Here is a 21,652-nt window from a genome sequence, read left to right as displayed (position 1 = left end):
ATTCGCAGCTTCCCCTGTCACCAGTTGCTTTGCAATAACTAAAACATGGAGTTTAAACAAGGCGACGTGAAGTACCTGTAACTCCTGTCTGTTTAGTGTTAGCATCTCTTTTTCACCTAGCTGGAAAGCTGGTCTCCTTGGCACTGGAACTTAATTTACAGGTATTAGAGCTCTTAATCATTCAATTTGCCCAGATAGCCAGTTCCTCCAAGGTATTTAGGGGAAATTCCATCCAAAATTAAATACCTATCTATTGTTTTTCTTCCTCTAAGGAGGAGGAAATTTAAAGCTATTATAAGCAAGCTTAAATTCCTTATCTATGAACCCTCCCATTAACTAAAAAATGTTCAGGGGCCTCCAAAACAAAAACTCGGAAACACATGTATCAAATGTAGGAATTTATATGTTATTTAATTAAATCAGCATAATTACTGCTGTGTCAGAATTGGCGGTGTCAGAGGAAGGGGGTAGATTTGTATAATATTTTAAAGGTAGACAGCTCCTGTGATTTGGTTTCCCAGTGGAGTCACCAGCAGCGAAACTGTGACCTTGTTAATAAAGGTGATTTCACTTATCACTAAAATGTAGCCACGTGTGGGTGAGGGTTGGTGCATCGACTCAGGATCACACAGGGATGGAGGAAACGGGGGTTTCATTGGGACGCTCGGCAGAGACTTTGGGCATCGGTCCTGGTTGATCAGGGGACAAAGGGACTTCTCAAAGCAGAGCGTCTGTGCTATGCGTTCCCTCTGTCTCTGCTCGTGTCACTACTGGGTGTGAAACTATAGCTCTGTGATGTCTTGTCGTCAGACACTCTTCTCCTCCACGTTTCTGAATGCTATTGTAGTTACACCAGCAGGGTTTTTGCTGGGGACATCTCTTGCCTGTGCAGACAATATAAACACCACACCTCTGCCGCAACAGGTGGAGAATAGATGGCAGCTCCAGTTGCTGATTTGTAGAATTAATTCTTAAGCAAGCTTTTGTGTTCTGTTACATATCACAAATTTAATATTAAGCACATATTTAAATGTCTGTGCATTTTTTGCTGTCATCCATACACTAGTGGGAAGTTTGGAAATGCTCTGGGGAGTTTCTGGTGTTCAACCAATCCCAGTTTTCCCAAGCACATCATGCTCAGTGAGCTTTTAAAACATCTGTGCGAATTTCCTGGGTGCTGAAAACTGGAAAGTGCAATTAGATACTTGTTAACACATGTGAATGAATACTTCATATCTGTTTCGTATGGCCTGAGTGCACAATTGTTTGTAAAACCAGGAATATTTAGGTCTCGCTGAAAGAGATATTTGCATTCCCAGTAGGTACTTGGGAACAGAAAAGAGGGTGCTGGGGAAGTGGGTGCTGAGAGGAAGCCCAGGACATAAAGTCAGATACTAGTCAAATCCTATATTTGTATAAGTGATTCCCTTGACTTCTGCAGAGGTCTTTGAGCCCGTGTAATGCAGAAATACTTGATTCACGTTTCCTGTTGTGTAAAGACTGTGGGTTGTAATATCAGAATGTGGGAATTATTTTGGAATCAGGACATCAAATTTATTTTCACACACAATTGTGATGTTGATGCAATTAATCCTGTTCCTACTGGCTGCATTATCTCCTGTTGCCTCTTCTGGGTGTTATCAACAGATGCAGATGGAGAAATAAATAGGGGTCAGCCCCAATCTGCAAGAATTTCATGTGCTAATTGCCCTATTCTGAGGATACAAAGAGTTGAGTTGACTCATACAAATAACATTCTGGGGTGGGTCTTTTAAAAGGTTGAGCAGGCAGGAGGCTGCTAAGTGAGACTTCTCTGTTCTTCTGCATGCAATCAGGGGACAGCTTTGTCCCCAACGCCTAGGGCAGGCCTTGCAGTCCTTACTGACCCAGGAATGGAGGTTCATCCACACATGATGATTTTTGGAGCTGGGTCGGGATGTGCAGCCACGCAGTGGCCGAACGCAGCACTACAGCCCCAAGCTGGCCGGGGCTTCCCCTTGGTTTGAAACCTGGCACAAGAGATGCAATTGTATAACCCGAAGGGAGTGTTACAGATTTCCAGTGCAGGCTCCATCATAAAACAGACCAGAGGATGAGTGACGGGTTTCTCCTCGCTGGGACCACGATGGACAGATTGCAGCCCATGCTCTGGTCACCCAGCACAGGAGCTGTGTCCCTTTCAGTGTCCCTGAACAATTTTCGGTCTCTATCTCTTGCTCACCTTGCTGGCAGTATGTTCCCAGTTGCTTGATTTGCACTGTTTTCTCCTGCCTATGCTTCCTAAAAGTTTGGCTTTTGGTCAAGAACTTGGGTGAATTTTATACCCAAGTACAACAATGAAGGAAGTGTGCAGTAGTTGATAATGTAATTACTCAAACCAGAATTTGGCCGGAACAGTGGTGTTAATGTTCCTTGAAATGTAAGGTATTGGCATAATATAATCTCTTTTATGTTTGTATTTTAGTGCTTATAAATGCAATTTCTAGGCTATTGACTATAAAAATGCATTTGGTGCTGGCAGCAGGTGATGCTGCAGGAACAGGTGCTCACAGGTGCCCCGAGGTGAGAGTTTGCACTCAGTTAAATCAGCTGCAAAACTCCCTTCGCTCTGGGCTGTGAGGGGTGAGTTGTGGCTATGAAGTGCTGCACCTGAACCAGTTGGGTCCATAGGACTTTTTTTGTTGACCAGCAAGGTTCTCGCTGTTTGTGAGCAGTTGCTGCTGTTGTTGTCAGAGGTTTGGCCAACAGGGGGATATCCTGCTGTGTATTCAGTGATTAACTGTGGATTTTGGTGGGGCTTTCAGGTGGACTTAGTCGACTGGGTGGACAACATGTGGCCACAGCATTTGAAGGAGAGACAGACAGATGCTACCAATGCTATTTCAGAGATGAAATACCCCAAAGTGAAAAAGTAAGTATGTTTAAGTCTTTAAAAAGCTCTGTTCCTGGCCTCCTTGATTCTTTTTAAACCCCAAAGCTGGTGGGAGAGGAAATAATGGTTTATTTATGTTTCAGTGACCTGCTTGAGCTGTGTAACACCAACTGATGGACTGTACCAGCTCTTAAGGAGAACTGTTGTGTATATGAGAACTTTACAAATACTTCCTGTTCTTAAAGCCTGTGGTTAGAATCTTTAAGAGATAAATATTCTGTTCTAAATCTTAATTTTAAAAGTTCAACATATTTTATTTTAAATACTTGTCGCGGAGGCAACCCAAAGTCAGTTTTAGGCAGACAACAAGTTCCAAAACAGACTTGATTCTGGCTGGACAAGTGCAGCCAATAACTGACCAGAAACAGGGTTTATACAATTAGTTAGCACTCTGACAACATAAAATATGGGTTCCATAGCTCCCCCAGCAGTTATTGACGATGAGGACAGCTTGTACCAACTGTGTGTCCCAGCTGTCTCGCAAAGTATCTGCGTGTTTTTTAATCAAACCGTTTGTCTGTTCCCCAATCCCATTGGCTTAGGGGTAATACAGTGTATGAAACACCCACTTAATACCTTCCCCCTTAGCCCAATCCTGAACCACAGCAGCTAGAAAATATGTGCCATTATCACTTTGGATAGTCTCAGTGGTGGGTAGAACACTAAACCACTCACACAGTGCTCGCACTGTTTGGTCTCCAGTAGCAATGCTGACAGCTGTAGCCATTGATAGTCCTGCTACCACCTCTGCTCCCACCAGGATGTATTTCTTTCCGTGAGAGGGTTTTAATGGCCCAACGTAGTCAACTCGCAGGTATTCCAGAGGGCCTTGCCCTGTCTGATATGTTGGGCCGGGGCCTGATTTGGGTGATCAGCTTTCATTCTAAATAACACTCCATCCTTCAAAGCATCTTGTCCTTTCCCGGCGACAAGGATCTCTAGGAATATTTCTGCTTCGGCACAGCAAAGAAGTCTCTGCTTCAGAAGCAGGTCACTATTCTCTGCTCTTCCACTCGATCGAGAGCTAAATGGAGGAATCCACAGTGAAGTGCCCATTCTGAGAAGGTGTCCTGTGGTCCATGGTGTTCAACTTCACCACCGCGGGGGTGTATTTGGAATTCCTGTAACACATGAAGCAGAGGATCCTCTGGAAGGTGCTGCACATCTCGTTGTCCCTGTAAGAGTAGATGATGGCATTTATCAGGGAGTTGATCTCTGCCAGCAACAGGACATATTTCTCCACTGCTAGAACATTGCAGCTCTTGCAGTCCAGGCCGTCCAGGAGGAGCACGACTTGTCCTGGGGTCCAGCAGATGACAAAAGCACTTAAGATGATAGTGACCGTCTTGACAAGGCTAATCATGGTCTCCTTATAGTCAGGGTGGAAGCTGGTGTGCTTGGACACGCGCATCATCTTCCTCTTGACGTAGATGAAGATGTGCATGTACACGACCACCATGATGAGGAAGATGACAAGGTTGGAGATGGCCCAGAAGGTCAGGTAGCTCCTGCTGTAGAGCGGAGCCATGCTGGAGCACTTGTCCAGGGCGCAGAGGCAGTGCCAGCCGTAGGAGGGGATGAGCCCCAGGAGCAGAGCCGTAACCCAAATGCAGAAGATGAGGATCATCACGCGCTGGTTGGACATTTTGCTGTGTAACTGCATGGTGAAAACAGTCTGGTGCCTCTCAACGGCGATGGCCAGCAGGTTCACCACGGAGGCTGTCAGGCTGGTGTCCAGTAGGCTCTGCCGGATGAACCAGGTCTTGAGGGAGAGCTCTGCGGTCCGAGGCCCCGTGTGGAACATGAGGAACATGTACGCGATGCTGGTGAAGAGATCGGCGGCAGCCAGGTTCCCCAGCAGGTAGTAGATGGGGTAGTGGAAGCGCCGGTTGATGATAACGGCAGTGATGACCAGCAGGTTGGTGAGGAGCACAATGACGCTCACCGTCAGGCCCAGGGCCACCACCAGCATGTCTGTCGTCCTCCAGTACGTGGTCAGCTCTTTGCGGCTGTTGTTGTAGAAGAAGCCCACAGTCTCATTGTAGAAACAGTGCTTTATTGCTGCTATCCTCCCATGTTCCTCCATTTCTGATACCCTGCTGACTACACCAATTTAAATGTCACGGAGGCACCCCAAAGTCAGTTTTAGTCAGACAGCAAGTTCTAAAACAGACTTTATTCTAGCTGGAGAAGTGCAGCCAATAAACTGACCAGAAACAGGGTTTATACAGTTAGTTAGCACTCCGACAACATAAAATACAGGTTCAGATATCAGTTGATGAGATTATTGGGGTACAGCAAAATAAGAATAATGAGGATCCACAGCATGCATGCACATACAAGAAACAAACCAGAGCCCTCTGAATCCAGGGTACCCACAAGAAATAATTGCTCATCTGGGTTAGGTAAGGACTCATTTGAGGATATATCCAGTAAATTACCACTCACCCAAAAGAGGAGGTGAGGCACTTTCAATCCCAGGAAGTCTCATTAGACAGAGTTCCAGGCTAAGGAGAGAGCTCCAGTTCACTGACCCACTGCTCTGAGAAGACCACTCCAAAGGGAGCCTTTGGCAGGAACCCTGTTTTATAGTCTGGTCAAATCTGGCTGTGGGCGTTACAACATGGTCCAGAAGCTTTGCAGCTACTCTGGGTACCTCCTCTGCTAACAACCCTACCAATTGACTCAGGGTCTCATTAAGGACCCCATCAATTGACTGAGGGTCCCACCCATCCTGTCCCACCAGCTCGTGGAGATCAAGTCACCCTGACCCTGATCTAGGGGAGGATGTGACTATCAGCACCTTGGTACCACCCGAGGTGTGTATGTGGGGACAGGCACAGTGGGGCACAAAAGGTGCTAAAGAGCCATCAGCTGCCTCTTTGAAGGCTCCAGATCTCAGGGGAATGTGCAACTGCCACAATACTTTTAATTGAAACATAATCTACAGTTTGCTGAATAGAATCTTTAATCAAATCCCTTTGAAAAGTGCATTTTTATTTTCTGGTTTTGAAAATGGCAGACTGACCTTACATAGTAAATTCTCCAAAAGTGCTACCCAAAGAAATCACTTCACAGGATACAGATGTGTCATACAGTTCACACAGCGTACTCAGAGTCCTTCAGTAGCTTGGCTTCAGATCCTTTCAAGGTTTGGAACTGCTGGACAGCAGTACCACATTTTGCATGTGCATTTGGAAATGTCCTCAGTGACTTGCCTAAGGTCACACAATAAGCCAGTGGCAGGGCAGAAAACAGAACCCAGGCAACTTGCTTCCCAAGCAGTTAATCTACTAAAGAACATTTATAATATGCTAGAGCTAAGAAACCAGATCACGATCTAGGGCTTCAATATTCATAGATTGTAGAAGGTAAGAAATAAAGAAAGTGGTCCCTTGCGTAGAGCCGGCACACTCCAGATGCTGAAAAAATGTAGCAAGTAAACAAAGCGCAAGGCAGGGGTGGCTTAAAGGATAAAGTAGCAACATGACTAACAGAATTTAGGAGAAAAAACCGGTATATTCTTGCAGTTCACTACTTGCATCATGAAATGCCAGATGGTAGGTTTCAAAGAGGGATTTTAGAGAAGTAGCAATTCAACAGATTTTGACATGGAGCTTTTCCCATGTGTGGGAGATGGCCTGGTAGAAAGGGAGGAGATGCCTGTCGGAGAAGCAGACACAGAGCCACTGAGGTTGCTGTCACTGGCAAAGTGAAGGTGGAGGTTGACAGCTTGATTAAACTAGTAGATGTGATAGGTAGAGGGAAGCTAAACAGTGAAAGACTGTAAGCACTTGAAATGTGACAACAGAGTTTGATGTGGGGAAAAGGAGTTACGCTGCGTGAGAGTTAAAGGCGAGGGTGATGTGGCTGGAGCAGTGAGAGTGAGGATGTTGCTGGTGAGCATCGTCTAGAAGAAAGACTAGAGAAGGCTGATTTGCAGCACTGTTGGCACAAAACCCTCATCAGACTGAAGAAGCAGGAGAGATAAAAGTGATAACAAACATCGTTAGTCAGGGAGCACAAGAGAAGCTGTGCTGGAGCAGGACAAAGATCTGTGGTGCTCAGTAACCTGGCTGCTGTCATAGGTGCTTTGGGAGGAGTGTAAGAACAGTGAGAGTATAAAATGATGCTGCCCCTTAAAATTATCTTCTGAACTTCCACTGTCTGTCATTCAGGCAGGGACTGTCTTGAGGTGGAAGTGGTTTCCATGTGCTTAGGAGACTCTTGAGAGATTTCTCTTCCATGAACTTGTCCAGTTTAAATATGAGCTACCCAAGAGATTACCTTTCTCCGTCTTTGGAAATGGAGGTTGACTCTTTCCTGTATAGACACTGGTCCCAGATATTGCTGTGAGCACCCAGAGGGTATAAGCCCTTATTAAACAGATCGTGTTCAATTGTGGAGCTAAATGTCAGTGCTGTCACTTGTCTCATGCTGCCCATTCTTTTATGTGAATCATCAATGTGAATATGCTTTATTAATTACTGTTGTTGCTCAGAAATCAGATTGTTTTATTTCATTCTTGTGCTTAACATTCTCATAATACTACAAGTTTGCAGTATGCGATACCCACCATTAACGTGTTCCCTACAAACAAAAAGCACTCCAGCGAAAGCGTTGCGGTTTTGCAGACACAGATGGCATTACCAGACACAAATGTCTGTCTTGGCTCCTGCACGTCAAGTTCCGTGCTGGGAGTGGAGTTAGAGAACGCTCCATCTGCTGCACTGCTTCGGTTACCAGGAGCACTTTGCGCGCTGGAGACCGCCCTGGCTTTCACTTGGACTTGCACCACTAACTTTTTAGAAAAATTCTGGGTAATGAGGTTATTTTGCTCTGTAAGTAAATGACTGCTTACCTAATAGGAGCCTTAGAGGGCTTAGAGGTGGGGAAACGGTTTATGTACAAAATACGTAGAGCGTTCCAAGTACTACCTCTTAAGCAGTATGGCTAGCTGAGATTGTCCTGTGACAAACTCCAAACTGATATAAGTTGGCATTACTCCTGAAAAAACAGTCCCGTGCCCACATTGTCCCATGCTCATTGCTTGAACACGCCGTTGTGCAGCTGCAGAGTAAACTGGACTGGCAACTGGTCTGGCTGAAAATCAACTCAGAAATAAAGAAAAATTGGTTACTTTTCAGGCCAAACCACCACATGGCTGCATAAATGCTTGTGCCAACTGAAGGGCAGTGCAGAAGCGTGGAAAAAACATAGCAGTGAGATCATGGAGCGAGAGCCAGGGCAGGAGGAAACGGCAGGGCTGTGAAACATCGGCTTTAGGGGCAGAACTTCTTGTATCGCCTCAGATGTCTGTGGTACTGCAAATGCTGAGGGTAGGAAATTGTGATAAAAGGAAGCTGAACTGTGCTGAGAACTGCTTCCTTTTGCCATGGGGCACCATAGCTATTTCCAGGTAGCTCAGAACAAGCTCAGATTTAGTTCTCTGTTTAAATTCAAAACGCACTGAAGCAATCTGTATACAGCTGAGTCTGAATCAACAACAAAAAAGTACTAATTTGATTTCTCATTTATTGAAACAGATAGCCTTGCTGAAATTATTGTCCTCTCCGTTTATTAGGTTTTGTGTTCATAGCCTTGCAAAACTATTTGCAAAACAGTGGCAGTGAAATAGCTACTGTAGAATCATAGAAATAGTAACAGGTATTTCTAAGAACTTGCTGAAGTTTGTGTTACGGAACAAATGAAAAGCCTCAGTCACTGCAACACCCTTTTCACTTCTAAAATTCTTCCTATTACTTAAAATATATAAGTACTGTTATAATAGGTCTTTATGTCGCTGCTATTGTTCAATTAAGGAGGGGGTATCTTGTGTGAAACATCTACCTGTTCACAAAAGGATGCTTCTGTGTTCCCATGTACTCAGCCCTGTTCTCCCTCTCCAGGCTGTTATTCAGCCATCCATTCCTTTCTATTCATTCCTTTACTAAGTAGGGATGGATTTAAACAGATGCTAAAATGCTCTGCTGAGCTGTGGTCTAATTAGAAGCGGAGGGTGTGCCTCTGGAGACGAGATTGCCCTTTGAATTGAGGGAGCTCGCAGGTCCCACAACACAACGTGGTGCTGTTTTATGCATGTGGGATACTCGTATGCGCTTTGTATGTCATTTGTGAATTGCTTGTGATACAAAACCGCTCTAGAAATAAATACAAGAAAATTAGACCGATAAGCACAAGTTCTCATTAAAACTTTCCAAGCTAGCAAAGTGCATAAAATTTAATGTCTTCAGCTCAATGTGTTAGTGTCGAATCCTCCTTTGTGTGGTGCTTGGATGGCTTGCAGCATCACACATGTAACTGAAATAAGCACTGGCGTTTAAAATTGTTTGTGGTGCCATGTCGCAAGGATGGAGAAACGAGTCGTCTTCTCACCGATACCAAAATGCCGCTCAGGAGCTTGCTGTGAGTTGGCAGCTCGGTTCATTTCCTTGCGGCAGAGGGTGCCATCTCAGAAATTAAAGCTTCCAATTTAAAAACAAAAAAGCCAAACGACAGGCCTTTTCATTCTTGAAGTCCAAAGGTAACCTTCCTGGCGCTAGCTGGACGTACACCGCAGGAACCAGGTTTGTGTGTGGTTTGAGACGGTAGCTGGGCACAGTTCTGCTGATCTTCTGTGTGGGTTGTTCCTGCCAAAATCTGGTGGCTGGAAGGCAAATCACACTTTCCTTGTGAAGTCCCCACGCGTGGCAGCGTCGTGCTCAGGTGTGAACGGATCCGTGCACAGCGGGGCTGGGTGTTCGCCTCGATGGGACCCGGGCAAGGCTGGGACCAGGAAAGTGGTGCCGCTTTGGCCACAGAGTGATCTGAGAGTGTAATTTCAGCGTGATCTGAGAGTGTAATTTGTGGTCGCTTCGTGAAATCTCCGATGTAGCCTGAGGTGCAGAGAAGAAAATGGGCCTTCCCTTATCTCAGGTGTTGTTTTTGTCTGACTGGCTCAGATCGTAACCCCCCCCAGGGCAGTAACCGGCTCTTTCATGTGCTTTTGAAGTGCTGGTGCACACACCGTGTTTAATGATCAGTTACTGTTCGGTCTCGGTAGGTGGTGGTTTGCTTTTACTTCAGCCTGGAAGCCCCGGTTACCACAGCCGGGCTGCCCCGCGCCTGAGGCGGGAACGGGGCTCCGTGCGGGGGGCCTGTGGCAAAGCTGCTGGCGGGGGCTGGTCCCGGGGGGGCCACTGGCGCCCATCCCGCCCTGTGCTCCGCAGGGCCCGTCCCTGGCAGAGCCGGCAGCGGGAGGTGGGTGCTGCGGGGCCCTCCCTGAGGAGAAGCGCGGGGGCCGGTCCCTTCCCTGAGGAGAAGCCCGGGGGCCGGTCCCTCCCCACGGGGACCCCGCTGTGGGGGTGGGGCGGCCGGGCCTGGCCCGGTGTCTCCCGGGTGACAATGGTTTCTTTTGTCTTGTGGGGTAATTTGTGGCTCTTCATTCCCAGGGCCCCACTGTGGGAGTGTTGCTCGGTGCGGGTCGGGCCGTTAGCGTGAGGAGTCGCCCCAAGGTAGCTATTGTTTCCCACTGTTTCCCCTCCGGCTCCCGCTCCCCGGTACCGTGAGGCGAGGCCCGGAGGGCCCCGCAGCCCCAGGCCGGGGAGCAGCGCTCCTGCCCGGGGGAGAGCAGAGAGCGGCCGCCCGCAGCGGGGCCTGCGCCTTCTCCCCGCTCGGGCACTTGCAGTTGGTTCATGGGTTTGTGGTATTCGGTTTCAGGTTTAGGGATTTCAACCAGCCGGCGCTGCTCCTGGGAGGAAGGAAGAGTGAGCTATACTTTCCTCATTGGCCCGAACAAAAAACAGAAGCCTCTGCTGGGGTTTGGGAGTGGTTTATGGGCTGAGCTCAGTGGCAGGGGAGCCCTCGCAATGCCAGAGGGAATAGAGCCGGATGGTGCGCGGTGCCTATTGCGGGGGACGAGGAGCCGAGCCCAGGGTAACGCCGCCTCTGCGGGTGCTCGCGCGTCTCCCCGGGCTCCGTGCGTGGCCGTGGAGCCGCTGCCTGACCCTGCGCGTCCGCGTCCCGGCGTGGCCGTCGCTGTCTTTTGTTCCTCCGTTTGCTTGCGGGTTTGCGGCTCTGCGTGGCGAGCGCATTGTGGGTTTGCCGGGGAGCGTGGGATGCGCGCTGGCTCCGCGGTGTTTCTGCGTTCCCAGCTCTACGTGTTTGCTTAGTGGTTTGGCTTCGTTTGTGTCATCTCTTCTTTGGAGATGTCTGTGTTTGTTCTTCCCTGTGAGTTTGCAGGTTACTCCATGTTCCTTCGCATCATTTCTCTTAACAAATTTATCCATGTTTTGGGGAGGAAAGCTCCCTCTTTCCCTATGCCACAAATCCTTCCTCCAAAATAACAATACGTTCACTAGAACAATTTCAGGCTTGTGGAGAGCATAAACCAAACTCTTCAGTGAGGAAGGGAAGCTCCCCCACACCAGATTACAAGCAGCTGCATGTTTTAAAACCCCGACTGAGGCTCTGCAGGGAGGTAAAGTGGAATATGCAAGGTTTGGATGTGGTAGCAGTTGTGGAAAAAATTCAAGTTGGGGCATCTTTTGCGTTGCCTGTTTTTTCAGGTGTACCCGATCAGCTTGTCTCCCTGTGCCCAGTTTGGGCTTGTGTTCCCATAACCTGCTTTACCTGCCGTGGCCCAGAGCACTGGAGGCAGAGAGACCTGTGACCAGGGAACGCACTGGGATGTACTTTCTAGATTTCTTTCAACATGTATGCTGCGTTATGGCTTTTTTGTTGTTGTTATGGAAAAACCTGAAAAGTTGAGTGTTTCCCCAGATGAGCAGCTGTTAGTGAGGAGAAGCTGCTTGCCGTGGCTGGAGCTGGGTGGTGTGTGATGAGCTGCGCTGGGCCCGTGTGAGCGCTGTGCATCGCAGAGGAGCTGCAGAGGTCAATGCAAAGGCATTGTGCCCGGTGCTGGCGACAGCCGAGCTTGCTGTATGGCGGAACATCGCTTTTCAGCCTCCTCAGCCTTTCCTGTGGCTCTTTGGGTTGGACAAAAGCAGCCCTGTAGGATTAACAGCAGAAATTAAATATGGAATGGCTCGTTTGTGGATGGAAAGAAAAACTGGTTTGTTTTTGTTTTTTTTTTACCCAAACGCTTTGTAGGTTTTTCTTAATCACCATATGTGGCTCTTTCACTAAACCCACCTTTATTGGAATGGAAATTGTTGCGTTTAGCGGAGTTTCAAGGAAACAGAGGGGAAAACGGAGAAAGAAAAGGAGAAAAAGAGTTGTGTGTTCACAGTTATCTCTGTCTTGGTGTTTTCTCACGAAACTAAATTTTAAGCACTTTGATTTGACACGGAATTTAATTCAGTTATTTCCTCTCAAACAGATTGACAGCTTCAAGTTTAGATTATTGGCTACTGAGGAATAAATAAGCTGGCTAATGCTTAGGCCATTTATGTTCTTTCAGAATCTCTTCATATGAACTGGTGATTGTTGGTAGGTAGCACTGTCTTAGGAAATTTTTGTTAGTGTGGTGTATTTTACATCTGACCTTTTGGAAAATTAATTGATTTTTTTACTTTAAAACAAAGCGAACCTCTAATATTGCCCACAAACTGAGAATTTCCTTTTTGTTGAGCAATTATTCAACCTGTGACTTTTTGCAGTTTGGCCGGAAGAAAGGTAACTTCCTTTCGGGGCTTCTTTTTTGTTGTCCTTTTAAAATTCTATCTGACTTGTAATCAACAACATCTTGGTGGAGAAAACATAAAAGGAGAAATTAAAAAAACAAAATGTATTTGGGAGGGAAGGACTCGTATTTTGAAATGGAGCATATCGAGAGTCTAGACAGCTTCTTGGCGAGCTGTGATGTTTTTTTTGAAGCATCTGAAATACCCCAGGGGCAGCAAAAAGCTCCTTTCCTGCTTACCAAGGCTGAAAAAGAAAATAATTAAACAAAATTCCAGAGTGGGCAAGAGGAGAGGCGAGGAGTTGCACAAGGAGAGGTTTTAATTGTGAGATGAAGGCCCAGGACCTTTTTTGAAGCCCGCAAATTGACTGTGTTCATGACAGCATTGCGTCTGGTTCTGTCAGCTCGGGTCGGGATGTGGTTGCTAGGCAGCGGGCTCTTATATACCTATAGTGGCTCTGATTTGCCAGCCTTCTGCACACACATGGTCAGGTCCTTTCCAGCCTATCATCTAGAGGGACTTTTGCACGCCGTCTGCATACTGCCGAGATTCTCCCTACCTGAATGTGATGAGAAAAAGACACAGTTAAATGAAACCTTTTTTCTTTTTTTTCTTTTTCTTTTTTTCCTTTCTTTTTTCTTTAACAAATCCCGTTCTGGTGCTGTTTGCGTAATCCCCCTTTAACAAAAAAAAAAAGAAAAAAAAAAAAAAGAAGGGGGGGGCTAAAAAAAAGCCATGAAACGGAGACCGGAACAAGGAAAAGAGGTTAGTGGGTTAAGTGGTGTGTGTTTCCTGCGTTTGCAAAGGTGCTACAGTGAGGAGGGCGGCTGTAATTCGGCCATTAGTTACAGATGGTGGCTGGAGGCTGGAGATTCATGCAGCGACATGAAAGCTCTTGTATCTCCTTCCAGCGCCGCTGACTTTCAACTGCTGTGAAAACCGGAATCAAGACGGCATAAAAAATAGTGCATTTGATACTTAGAGATGCTACCAGCTGGTTCCTTTATGTATTTTGATGCAGAAATGCCTAGAAATGTGAACAGAAAGGAGTTAATTTGCCAAAAGAGGTTTCTGTCCCCCAGTCCTTGCAAAGATGGCAAGTAGGTAAAGAACATTCAGGAGGGTTTATAAGCAAATTAGGTTTTTCAAAACTTTGCTCTTTGAAGCAATTTGTGTCCAAGCGGTGACGGGGAGCATTGAGCAGATCGCCCTGGGGGCTGGCAGGGGCAGCAGAAATGTTGCTGAACAACAGAACTTTTAATGTTTTTCCATTCATTAGCTCGGAAAGCTTTGGCTGCCGTTTTATGAATAGCAAACTCAAATGTGGAATTCTGCATTTTTCAGCAAGAAAATAGTTATAGTTACTTCATGAAACAAATCTCAGTAATATAAATGCAGAAACTTAATTGGTGGAGACAGCGCCGCACACGCAGTTGACCTCTGCAAATTCAGTTGTGAAAAATACTGTTTCAGGCTGATTAATTTTTGTCCTTCCCTCTGCTCACAGGTACTGTTTGATGAGTGTGAAAGGATGCTTCACTGATTTTCATATTGATTTTGGTGGCACGTCAGTGTGGTATCACGTTTTCCGTGGGGGGAAGGTAGGTAAACCTCATTTGTTTTTATTTCTATGTATCTCTTATAGAGGGGAGGGGTTGTTTTCTTTTATATATCTTGTATTTCTCTTCTCTTTTTGGGTGGGAGGGTCTAGTCAGTGATCAGTCTATTTCAGCTGGATTTGTTGATGTACAGGGAGTTTGCTGAACTAGGACACCATTCATCTTTATGAAACAAACAGTGTTTTATTTGAAATATCAGGTGTGTTATTTGCTGTTGGTGGTGCTTTTAGGCTTGTGATTGCTGCATGGATTAGAAGTATCATCCTGCAGTGTGTGTGTGTGTGTACCCTTGTTGGGTCAGGGTGCCCTCACGAGTCTCCTGTAGCTAAAGCTTCTGTTTCCTTGTTGAGATTCCATGTTCCACATGCACACTATGCCTGAACTGAAACGCTACAGGATACAGAAGCGTTAAAAAAATACAGCATGTAAAAAATACAGCTACATTCACAGCTCCACTGTTTGAGGTTGCTTTTCACAATTCTAGTGTCAACAGTGGGAACTCAAATCAGTGCAGCAGATTGAACAAGTCCGTGGTACAGATGCTGCTCCTCTGTACACTCCAATGAAGTTGTACTGTACAAACACACTGGTTTGAACTGGGAGTAAACTGTGCGGGCATCTCCTGAGCGAGATGTTGCAGGGAGGAGAGGTGACAACTGATGATTATCTGCCACTTCCAGCACATGGACTAAGTGCTGCTGCTGGCTGATGTGTCCCTCTGTGTCCCACACCTGGAGGACGTGTTTTATGCCAAAAGCAGGCTCGGTGTTACACATTCATTTGTCCAACACATGACCACCTTGCTGGAATTTCTCAGCTATTTATTTTTTGTTGACTGTTGGTAATAGTTAAATCTTGGCTTTATTTTTAGATCTTCTGGCTGATTCCGCCTACTCTGCAGAACCTAGAACTTTATGAAGAATGGGTTCTCTCGGGAAAGCAAAGTGATATCTTTCTGGGAGACAGGGTGGAGCGATGCCAAAGAATTGAGCTGAAACAAGGCTATACGTTCTTCATTCCTTCAGGTATCGCTTGTTAACTGACTGGATTTGGAATCACTGGGCTTGTGCTTGGCTAACAGTTCTCTATGAAACAGTCCTCTGTGTTTAAACCCGGTATTGAGCTTTTTATTTGCTGTGGTGAAAGGAGGACTTGGGACTGAATGCACTTAATTTTCTATAAAATGGTGAAAAATGTTGTGTGAGAAGTGTGTGCAGTGATCGCTGGTGCTGCACTGGGGAAAGGGAGACAGGACTTGGGTCTCTGGAACCAAATAGTTGCATTGAAGGCTGGTGGCTTCAGCCCTTTCTGCTCCTGCCTATATTGGATTAAGGATGCTGCAATCTGTAACACAACTCCTTTAAGATTATATCGGGCTTTTCTCTCTTTGACTATTATGGGACCATAAATTTGATTCTAATACATAATGTGTTGCCTCTGCCTAGTGAATCTTACCAGGGAAATAAATATAGGTAGCCTTTCTATGTGACAGAAAGACAGGCTGGTAGTTCTTCAACTCTGGAATTACTCTGTGGAGATAGGATTATTATTTTTTAATCCTGGAGACAGAGCGAACGCAGGTCGTGTGAAGACAGCGGCGATGTTGTTACCAACTAGGGAGCATTGTTAGTATCAACTGAAGGCCACAGATTTGCACATTTGTAAGTCTTTGGTAAGAATCAGCTTGGGAGGTGACAAGCGCAATGACTTTGAAGGTGGAGGAGTTAATCCGTTGAAGGAATTAGGTCTTCCCTTGAAACAGGTCAGAATGTGCAGTTACTGTTTGAACTGGGTGTTTGAGTGTGCCTGTGCTGTTTGCTTAGATCCCATTACTGCATCTTCGTATTTATCTTCGTTCCTCTGTGAGCAGCCTCCTACGGATGAGACTTTCTGTGTGTTAGTTTGGTCACACTTAGCAATCAGGATACAGGGAGTTGTGGGAGCTTGTACAGCACACAACTGTAACGTGGTGGTGAAGTGGAGTAGTTCCAAATGTGGTTTTCGACTGTCATTTCTGTTTTCTTAGGAAAGCCCAAAGTGTAGAAATGCCAATACCTCAGACCTTTTAGGGACCGTGCCATATTTGAAAGGCATACATAAGTAATTTCTCCTTAAGCACCTCATGGATTCAAGGGGTTTTGTTCTGCTGTATTTTGTTTGGAAAACTTATTTGCAAATCTCTTATTTATGTGAAAGGGCATTATTTCTATGTTTATTTTAAGAGCATGGAAATGCCTAATTAAAGGCTGTTCCAGGTCACTGAATTGAGCATAGCTGTGTAAAACAGGTCAGTTCCTACGACCTATTTGCACTGTTTTGCATGCCTGTCCCATTAGTTAATGTTTGAATGTGTTTTTTATGTACTTTGTAAGTGTTCATACTGTTTAGGTTCTGATAACAGGTGCCTGTAAAACCACTGTGTCCCATACTTGCAGCTGAGCCTGATAAAGTCTTCACCATCCTCATCTCATCCAGAAGAAAATACCTTTTAATTGCAGGTGTGGTCAGAGAAAGTGCAGAGCGATACTGCTGGTGCTCAGCTGGGCTGTGAATGGAGAACACTTCAGCAAAGGACCTTTTTCGACTAAATATCCTGCTCTGCTCCTGTTTTCAAGTCATTTTTGGAGGTGATCCTAGAAATGCTGTTGTACCAAAGCAGCGTAAGGATGAAGTAGGTAGAGGAGACCGTAACAGGACATGTGAGGAAGGGAAATCGTAGGCTTGGGGGAGGTGGATGGTTTCTCTGAGGATCTAGGATCAGCAGTGGATGCAGTAAATCCCTGAAAATACAAACCACTTGATCGAGAATGGGAACTGTTCTTACAGAAGACGTAATCATAGTGCTCAACAGGGCCACAAGGTATCTTCCTCTCCATCACTGCCATCGTCCTTTCAGGATTAAGTTTAAACCAGTTAATTTCTACCTGTGCTTCGAACCCTGCAAGGCACTGAGAGGCACAACCACAGCTGTGGTGTCAAGGAGAAATGGAGCCAAGTATTGTCAGCATCATGAGTTGTTATGGGACAAAGTGCATCTTGCAGCATTTTCGGAGTCCCTCCTAAGCACAGGGTGGGGAAAATTAAGCTGGGATTTGGCGGGATGCTGTGTAGGAGCCGAGCTGCGCTCCTGGTGGCCCCACGGGACTTCTCACGTTACAAGTTCTCACCTCCCACTTTGCTGGTTTCCACTGATGAGTCAAGGGTGATCAACTCTGGTAAACTCTGTGGTGAAGTGATGAAATCAACTAGGAACCTGGCCTTTCCTTCTAATGTTATTGTCTAAACTGATGTCAGCATAATTGGTGATTGAGAAATATACCGCATTGTGCCACACTGAGGTTTATGGCCAGATATAGATTCAAGATGTAAAACGGCTGAAGGTTCAAGAGGGGAGGAAGCTATAGTCGTTACCAGTGTCAGTGAATCTTTTTTTTCCTGTAGAAATCTGACTGTTTTTTTTCCCAGGGTGGAACAGAACTTGTCCTTACTCAGGAAGACATTAGTAAAGAATGCTCTGGGTGTTTGCACTGTATATGTTACCATGAGCAATGTTAAATCCTTCATATGATTAGGTGTTGAACACGAATGAAATGTGGTCAAGTTAATCAGTCTTACTTTGGTGTAGTGGACAGTGGATGCTGCAGATCTGACCGACCTGCCAAACAGAAGGAAAATTCTTTATAGAGTTTGCTTCTCTTTTCAGGTATAAGCTGTGATGATTTGGTAGAAGAAAAGCATAATCTCAGAGCTCAGTTATTGTCTCAGTAGGGAAACAAAGAAATTCTATTAGTCACATGCAGATCTAGAGCTTGCCCAGTATTATTTGTGCTTTCTTCAGTACATTGTGTGTGTCCAGTGATGACTTGCAGGGAGGATGTGTGAAGTGTTGGTGCTGGTGTTATGAAGTGTACTCCTAAACTTCGCTGTTGGTACCTAAACCTGAGCTCAAATCTAAGCATACACAAAATGAAATATTCATCCTCTGTCAATCTGCTTGCTGAATATGTCAGTTTGATTGTAAGTGGTAGAACTCTGACATGGATATTGTCTTCCTCCTTCCCTCTTGTCCTCTGCAAACAAGATCCTGCAGTAGTTTGAAATCATTAAACCTGTTTGCTTTGACCTTTTTATTTCGTGTGTGTTTATATATGTTTGGTGTAGACACACTTGAAATTTAAGAGCATTTGCACGTGCAAAATTGGGACATACAAAAGCAGGCCAGCTGGTAGTCTCTTGTGGAAAATTTGTCTTGCAGTATTTGTCTCTGTTAATATTGTAAAGTAAGAGTAGGATCATTACGTGTCTTGAAAAGGCGAACTCAAGTCAGTTCTGGATTGTTACTGATAATGTAGTCTGCCAGAATGTGGATCAACTCGGATTTTCTTCTTTTCATGAAGACAGGTTTTGCCGACCTCCAAGGCAGTCGCCACGCTTACTGTGGATACAGTTTGATTCCAGGATTTGCAGTGTGACTGGTCTAAGGAAGTTTGCAAACATTCTGGTTTTGGGAGGAGATGGCAAATGGACACGATGTTCCTTTTTGGCTCCCCTTCAGCCTCTCAGTAGTGCTGTGTGCTATTTCATAACAGTTGGGTCTCACCTTGGAGTTGGCAGTGTTCCATTGAGGAGTAAGCTGTTTGTTTTGCTCTGGTTTTCTTATGTTCTTTATAATGCACTTTGGGCCCTTTAACATTGAAATGTGCTGTTACAACTCTGGATTTCTTGAGAGATGAAAAATGATCCACAGTCTAACAAAATATTCTCTCTGGTCTGTGGTGATTATTATGGTAACATGAGAGTGCTCCAAAGTTCTTCTGTCCAGTCAAATGCAGAAATAATGAGTTTTTTAGATTAATGTTTTTGGGAAGGACAGTAGACAGAAAGGGATGTTTTGTGCTTGACTCAGGGCAGCTATTTGCAAGGATTCCGAGTGCTTCAGGTACTGTATCGGTGGTTATCAGTAGGATCTTGCCTATTGCGAGTGGGAGGGGTCTTAGGTCACCCCTGCTATGCCAGTCAGGAGTTGATGAATTATGATGTAATGGGGCCAGAAGGCAGCAAATAGCCTTTATATCAAGGAGAATGACAGGCTGCTGAAGTCTGACCGGTACATTTTTTGCAGGGAGTTGTGCTAGGGCTGCATAGCTGCCTGGCTATTTTTGGTTGCTGTTCCCTTTTCCCATTTTGGAAGCTGCCACTGACATTAATGGAAGCTCCATGCCTGGAACCTTTGGGGACCAAGCGACAAAGATCAGTGGAGAGGATCAGAGAGGAGGGGTTTTGCCTCGTGTGTCTGGTTTCAGGTAGAAGGCGACAGCATGATGCTGGATTTTTAGTGCTGTTGCTCTGCAGTGCTCTGCCTAATTCTTATCAAGTGATGCAAGATTGAGAGTGCTGTGCTACGACACAATCATTCTTCTTCTGAGATGAGAGAAATAATGCCTCATTTGCTGGCAGTGCCCACTGTAAGGTGATCTCCTTAGTCACTTTTCATTTTTGAGATACAGATATTTCATCTTTTTCACCCCCACTTGCTGTAGAATTGGAGGAAAAAATGTGTGTCTTCTATGTCACAAAGCAAAATAACTGTTTAATTACTAATGGAAACAAATGCACCATGGGTTTGTCTTGGAGCTTGTAGTCTGTTTGCCCCATAGCTTTATAAGTTAATATTCTTTTTTATTGTTCTCAGATGGATGATTGCGTCCTTGAAGATACAGTAGGAATTTGCAGGCCCCTGAAACCTTCTAATAAGTTTGCAGCGTTTAATAATGCTTGATTTATAAAATTCAAAAGATAATGAGATCATATCTTTGTTTTAACTGTTCAGAAAATCTTCTGTTACTGTTAATTTTACCTGCTTGATTTACTAGAGGTGATAACATCTAAATATTCAAGTGTTTCTTAGGATAACTGTAAATCAGCTGCGGGTATTTCTGAGCCTCCTGAATAGAATTCCAGCTCAATGTTGGCTTGGCTTCATACACTAGGTTTGTTTTGGGTGGGTAAAAGCACTCATTAGCCACCAAGAACTGAAATAAAAAAGATTGAGTTCAGAAAACAACCATAAATGGACAGTCTTCTTGTTGAACGAAGTGGGGGTTGTGAAGGTGACTGTGTGGTGTCTGTGCCCCCAGACCCCCTGTTCCCGTCCAACTGAGCTGGTGCAGGGGCTGAGGTTTGTGCCGGGGCAGGAGCCGCTGCTGCTCCCTCGGTGCTGTGCTCAGCACAGGTTTGAAGCTGCTCACCCACGAGGAAGAGTTTTCTAATTCGTGACTAATCCTCGAAGCCGCACGGTGCACGTCTTTCATCTGGAAGATCTAATTGTAGCCTTAGATAATGTTTTGCAGGTGCTTTTGTTTGTGTCCTTCAGCCAAAAATGAACAGCATCTCATTCCATTGCCTTCCGACTTTTTCAACCCTTAATCCATTTGTTCCGATATTACTCCAGTGCTTTTTTTAGTATTAAGGATAAAATTAAATCTGTGGCATTTTATCCTGTGTTGCTTTCCCTATTTTGAGAATGTGACACTTTTGGAGAGTATTACCAAGGGGACAGATGTTACCTCCTGTCTTGCACTAACCCATGGGATATGCAGGGTTGTGCAGTAGTACCAGGGTGTGTGTGAACAGGAGTTGCTGAGCTGGAAGATGCAGATGTACCTGAGTAGACGCGACAGGCTGTCCAGCATGGAGTCGTGTCATTGTACGTGTTGCCAGACCCATCAGTCCGTCTGGTGAAAAGTAACGGCGTAGCTGAAGGTGAGATGGTGGGTTGTATCGGTGCAGATGGCGCCAAAGCAATCTCCTCGGCTGTCCTTTTTTTTTACACACATGTTCAGCATGCTCCTAGTCTGGAAGCTCTGTCTTCCTCATCAAAAATCTTTATAATTGGGAAGCTTAGAAGATGGGTGTTCTTGTTTGCAAATGGTCACAATGAACTTTCATCCTCCTCAGTTTATTTCCAAGTCGTGCTCGTGTCTAAGCTGTGGGAATGAATTGAATGTGCCATCCAAGCTTATCTGTTCTCAGAGCTCGTTTCCACAAAATATTACCCTCGTGGAAACTGCTGTTTTCTGCTCATCTCTGCTTCCTCCTACTTGTACTTTTCTGGCACTGGCCTCTTCAGTTTTTCTCCGTACACAGCTTTGTTAATACTAGAACAGGAGCTTTTGATTTTTTTGCTTTGTAGCATCTGTCCCAGTCTTCCTGTGGTTTTCTACCTTGTCAGTTCTCCATCTTTTTTGTCTGATCTTGCCCATAGTGTCCTACATCTCCGGAATACACCTCTCGGTGCGTGTGTCACTGCAGATTCAGTATTGCGCGTACATTCCTCAGGCAAGTCAAACTATTTTGGGATGCAACCTGACTGAAAAACGCTCTGCAGCTGAGCGGCCAAAATCTCGCTGGTGAGCAGGTGATGCCTCTGACAGGGCCGTGTCCTGGAGCTGGCGGAG

The 21,652-nt window shown here is 45.4% G+C and overlaps 2 protein-coding genes across 14 annotated transcripts in view; one reads left to right on the top strand and one right to left on the bottom strand.

Moving 5' to 3' along the window:
* KDM2B (lysine demethylase 2B) overlaps window positions 1–21,652 on the top strand; it is a 112,112-nt gene that overhangs the window by 29,546 nt on the left and 60,914 nt on the right. For 9 of the 13 annotated variants that reach the window (XM_065852003.2, XM_071815984.1, XM_065852002.2 and 6 more), the window contains 3 exons: window positions 2,805–2,911; window positions 14,084–14,177; window positions 15,067–15,220. In XM_065852003.2, the coding sequence (XP_065708075.1) occupies window positions 2,805–2,911; window positions 14,084–14,177; window positions 15,067–15,220 (355 nt within the window). Of the gene's footprint in view, window positions 1–2,804; window positions 2,912–10,332; window positions 10,447–10,760; window positions 10,868–13,097; window positions 13,342–13,654; window positions 13,681–14,083; window positions 14,178–15,066; window positions 15,221–21,652 lie in introns of those variants that run through there. The other 4 variants (XM_065852007.2, XM_065852005.2, XM_065852008.2 and 1 more) reach the window with 4 other exon arrangements.
* LOC136109268 (lysophosphatidic acid receptor 2-like) lies at window positions 3,957–5,018 on the bottom strand. The gene has a single exon (XM_065851806.1). It carries the CDS (start codon window positions 5,016–5,018, stop codon window positions 3,957–3,959), a length of 1,062 nt encoding a protein of 353 aa, XP_065707878.1.

Source organism: Patagioenas fasciata, chromosome 17, assembly GCF_037038585.1.
Source record: "Patagioenas fasciata isolate bPatFas1 chromosome 17, bPatFas1.hap1, whole genome shotgun sequence".
Classification (NCBI taxonomy): Eukaryota; Metazoa; Chordata; class Aves; order Columbiformes; family Columbidae; genus Patagioenas; species Patagioenas fasciata.
Note: the sequence above shows the minus strand (reverse complement) of the source record. Positions and strands in the feature narration are given on the sequence as shown.

Coding starts and splice junctions, on each gene's coding strand:
- LOC136109268 (XM_065851806.1), bottom strand. CDS start 5,018: ATGGAGGAACATGGGAGGATAGCAGCAATAAAGCACTGTTTCTACAAT.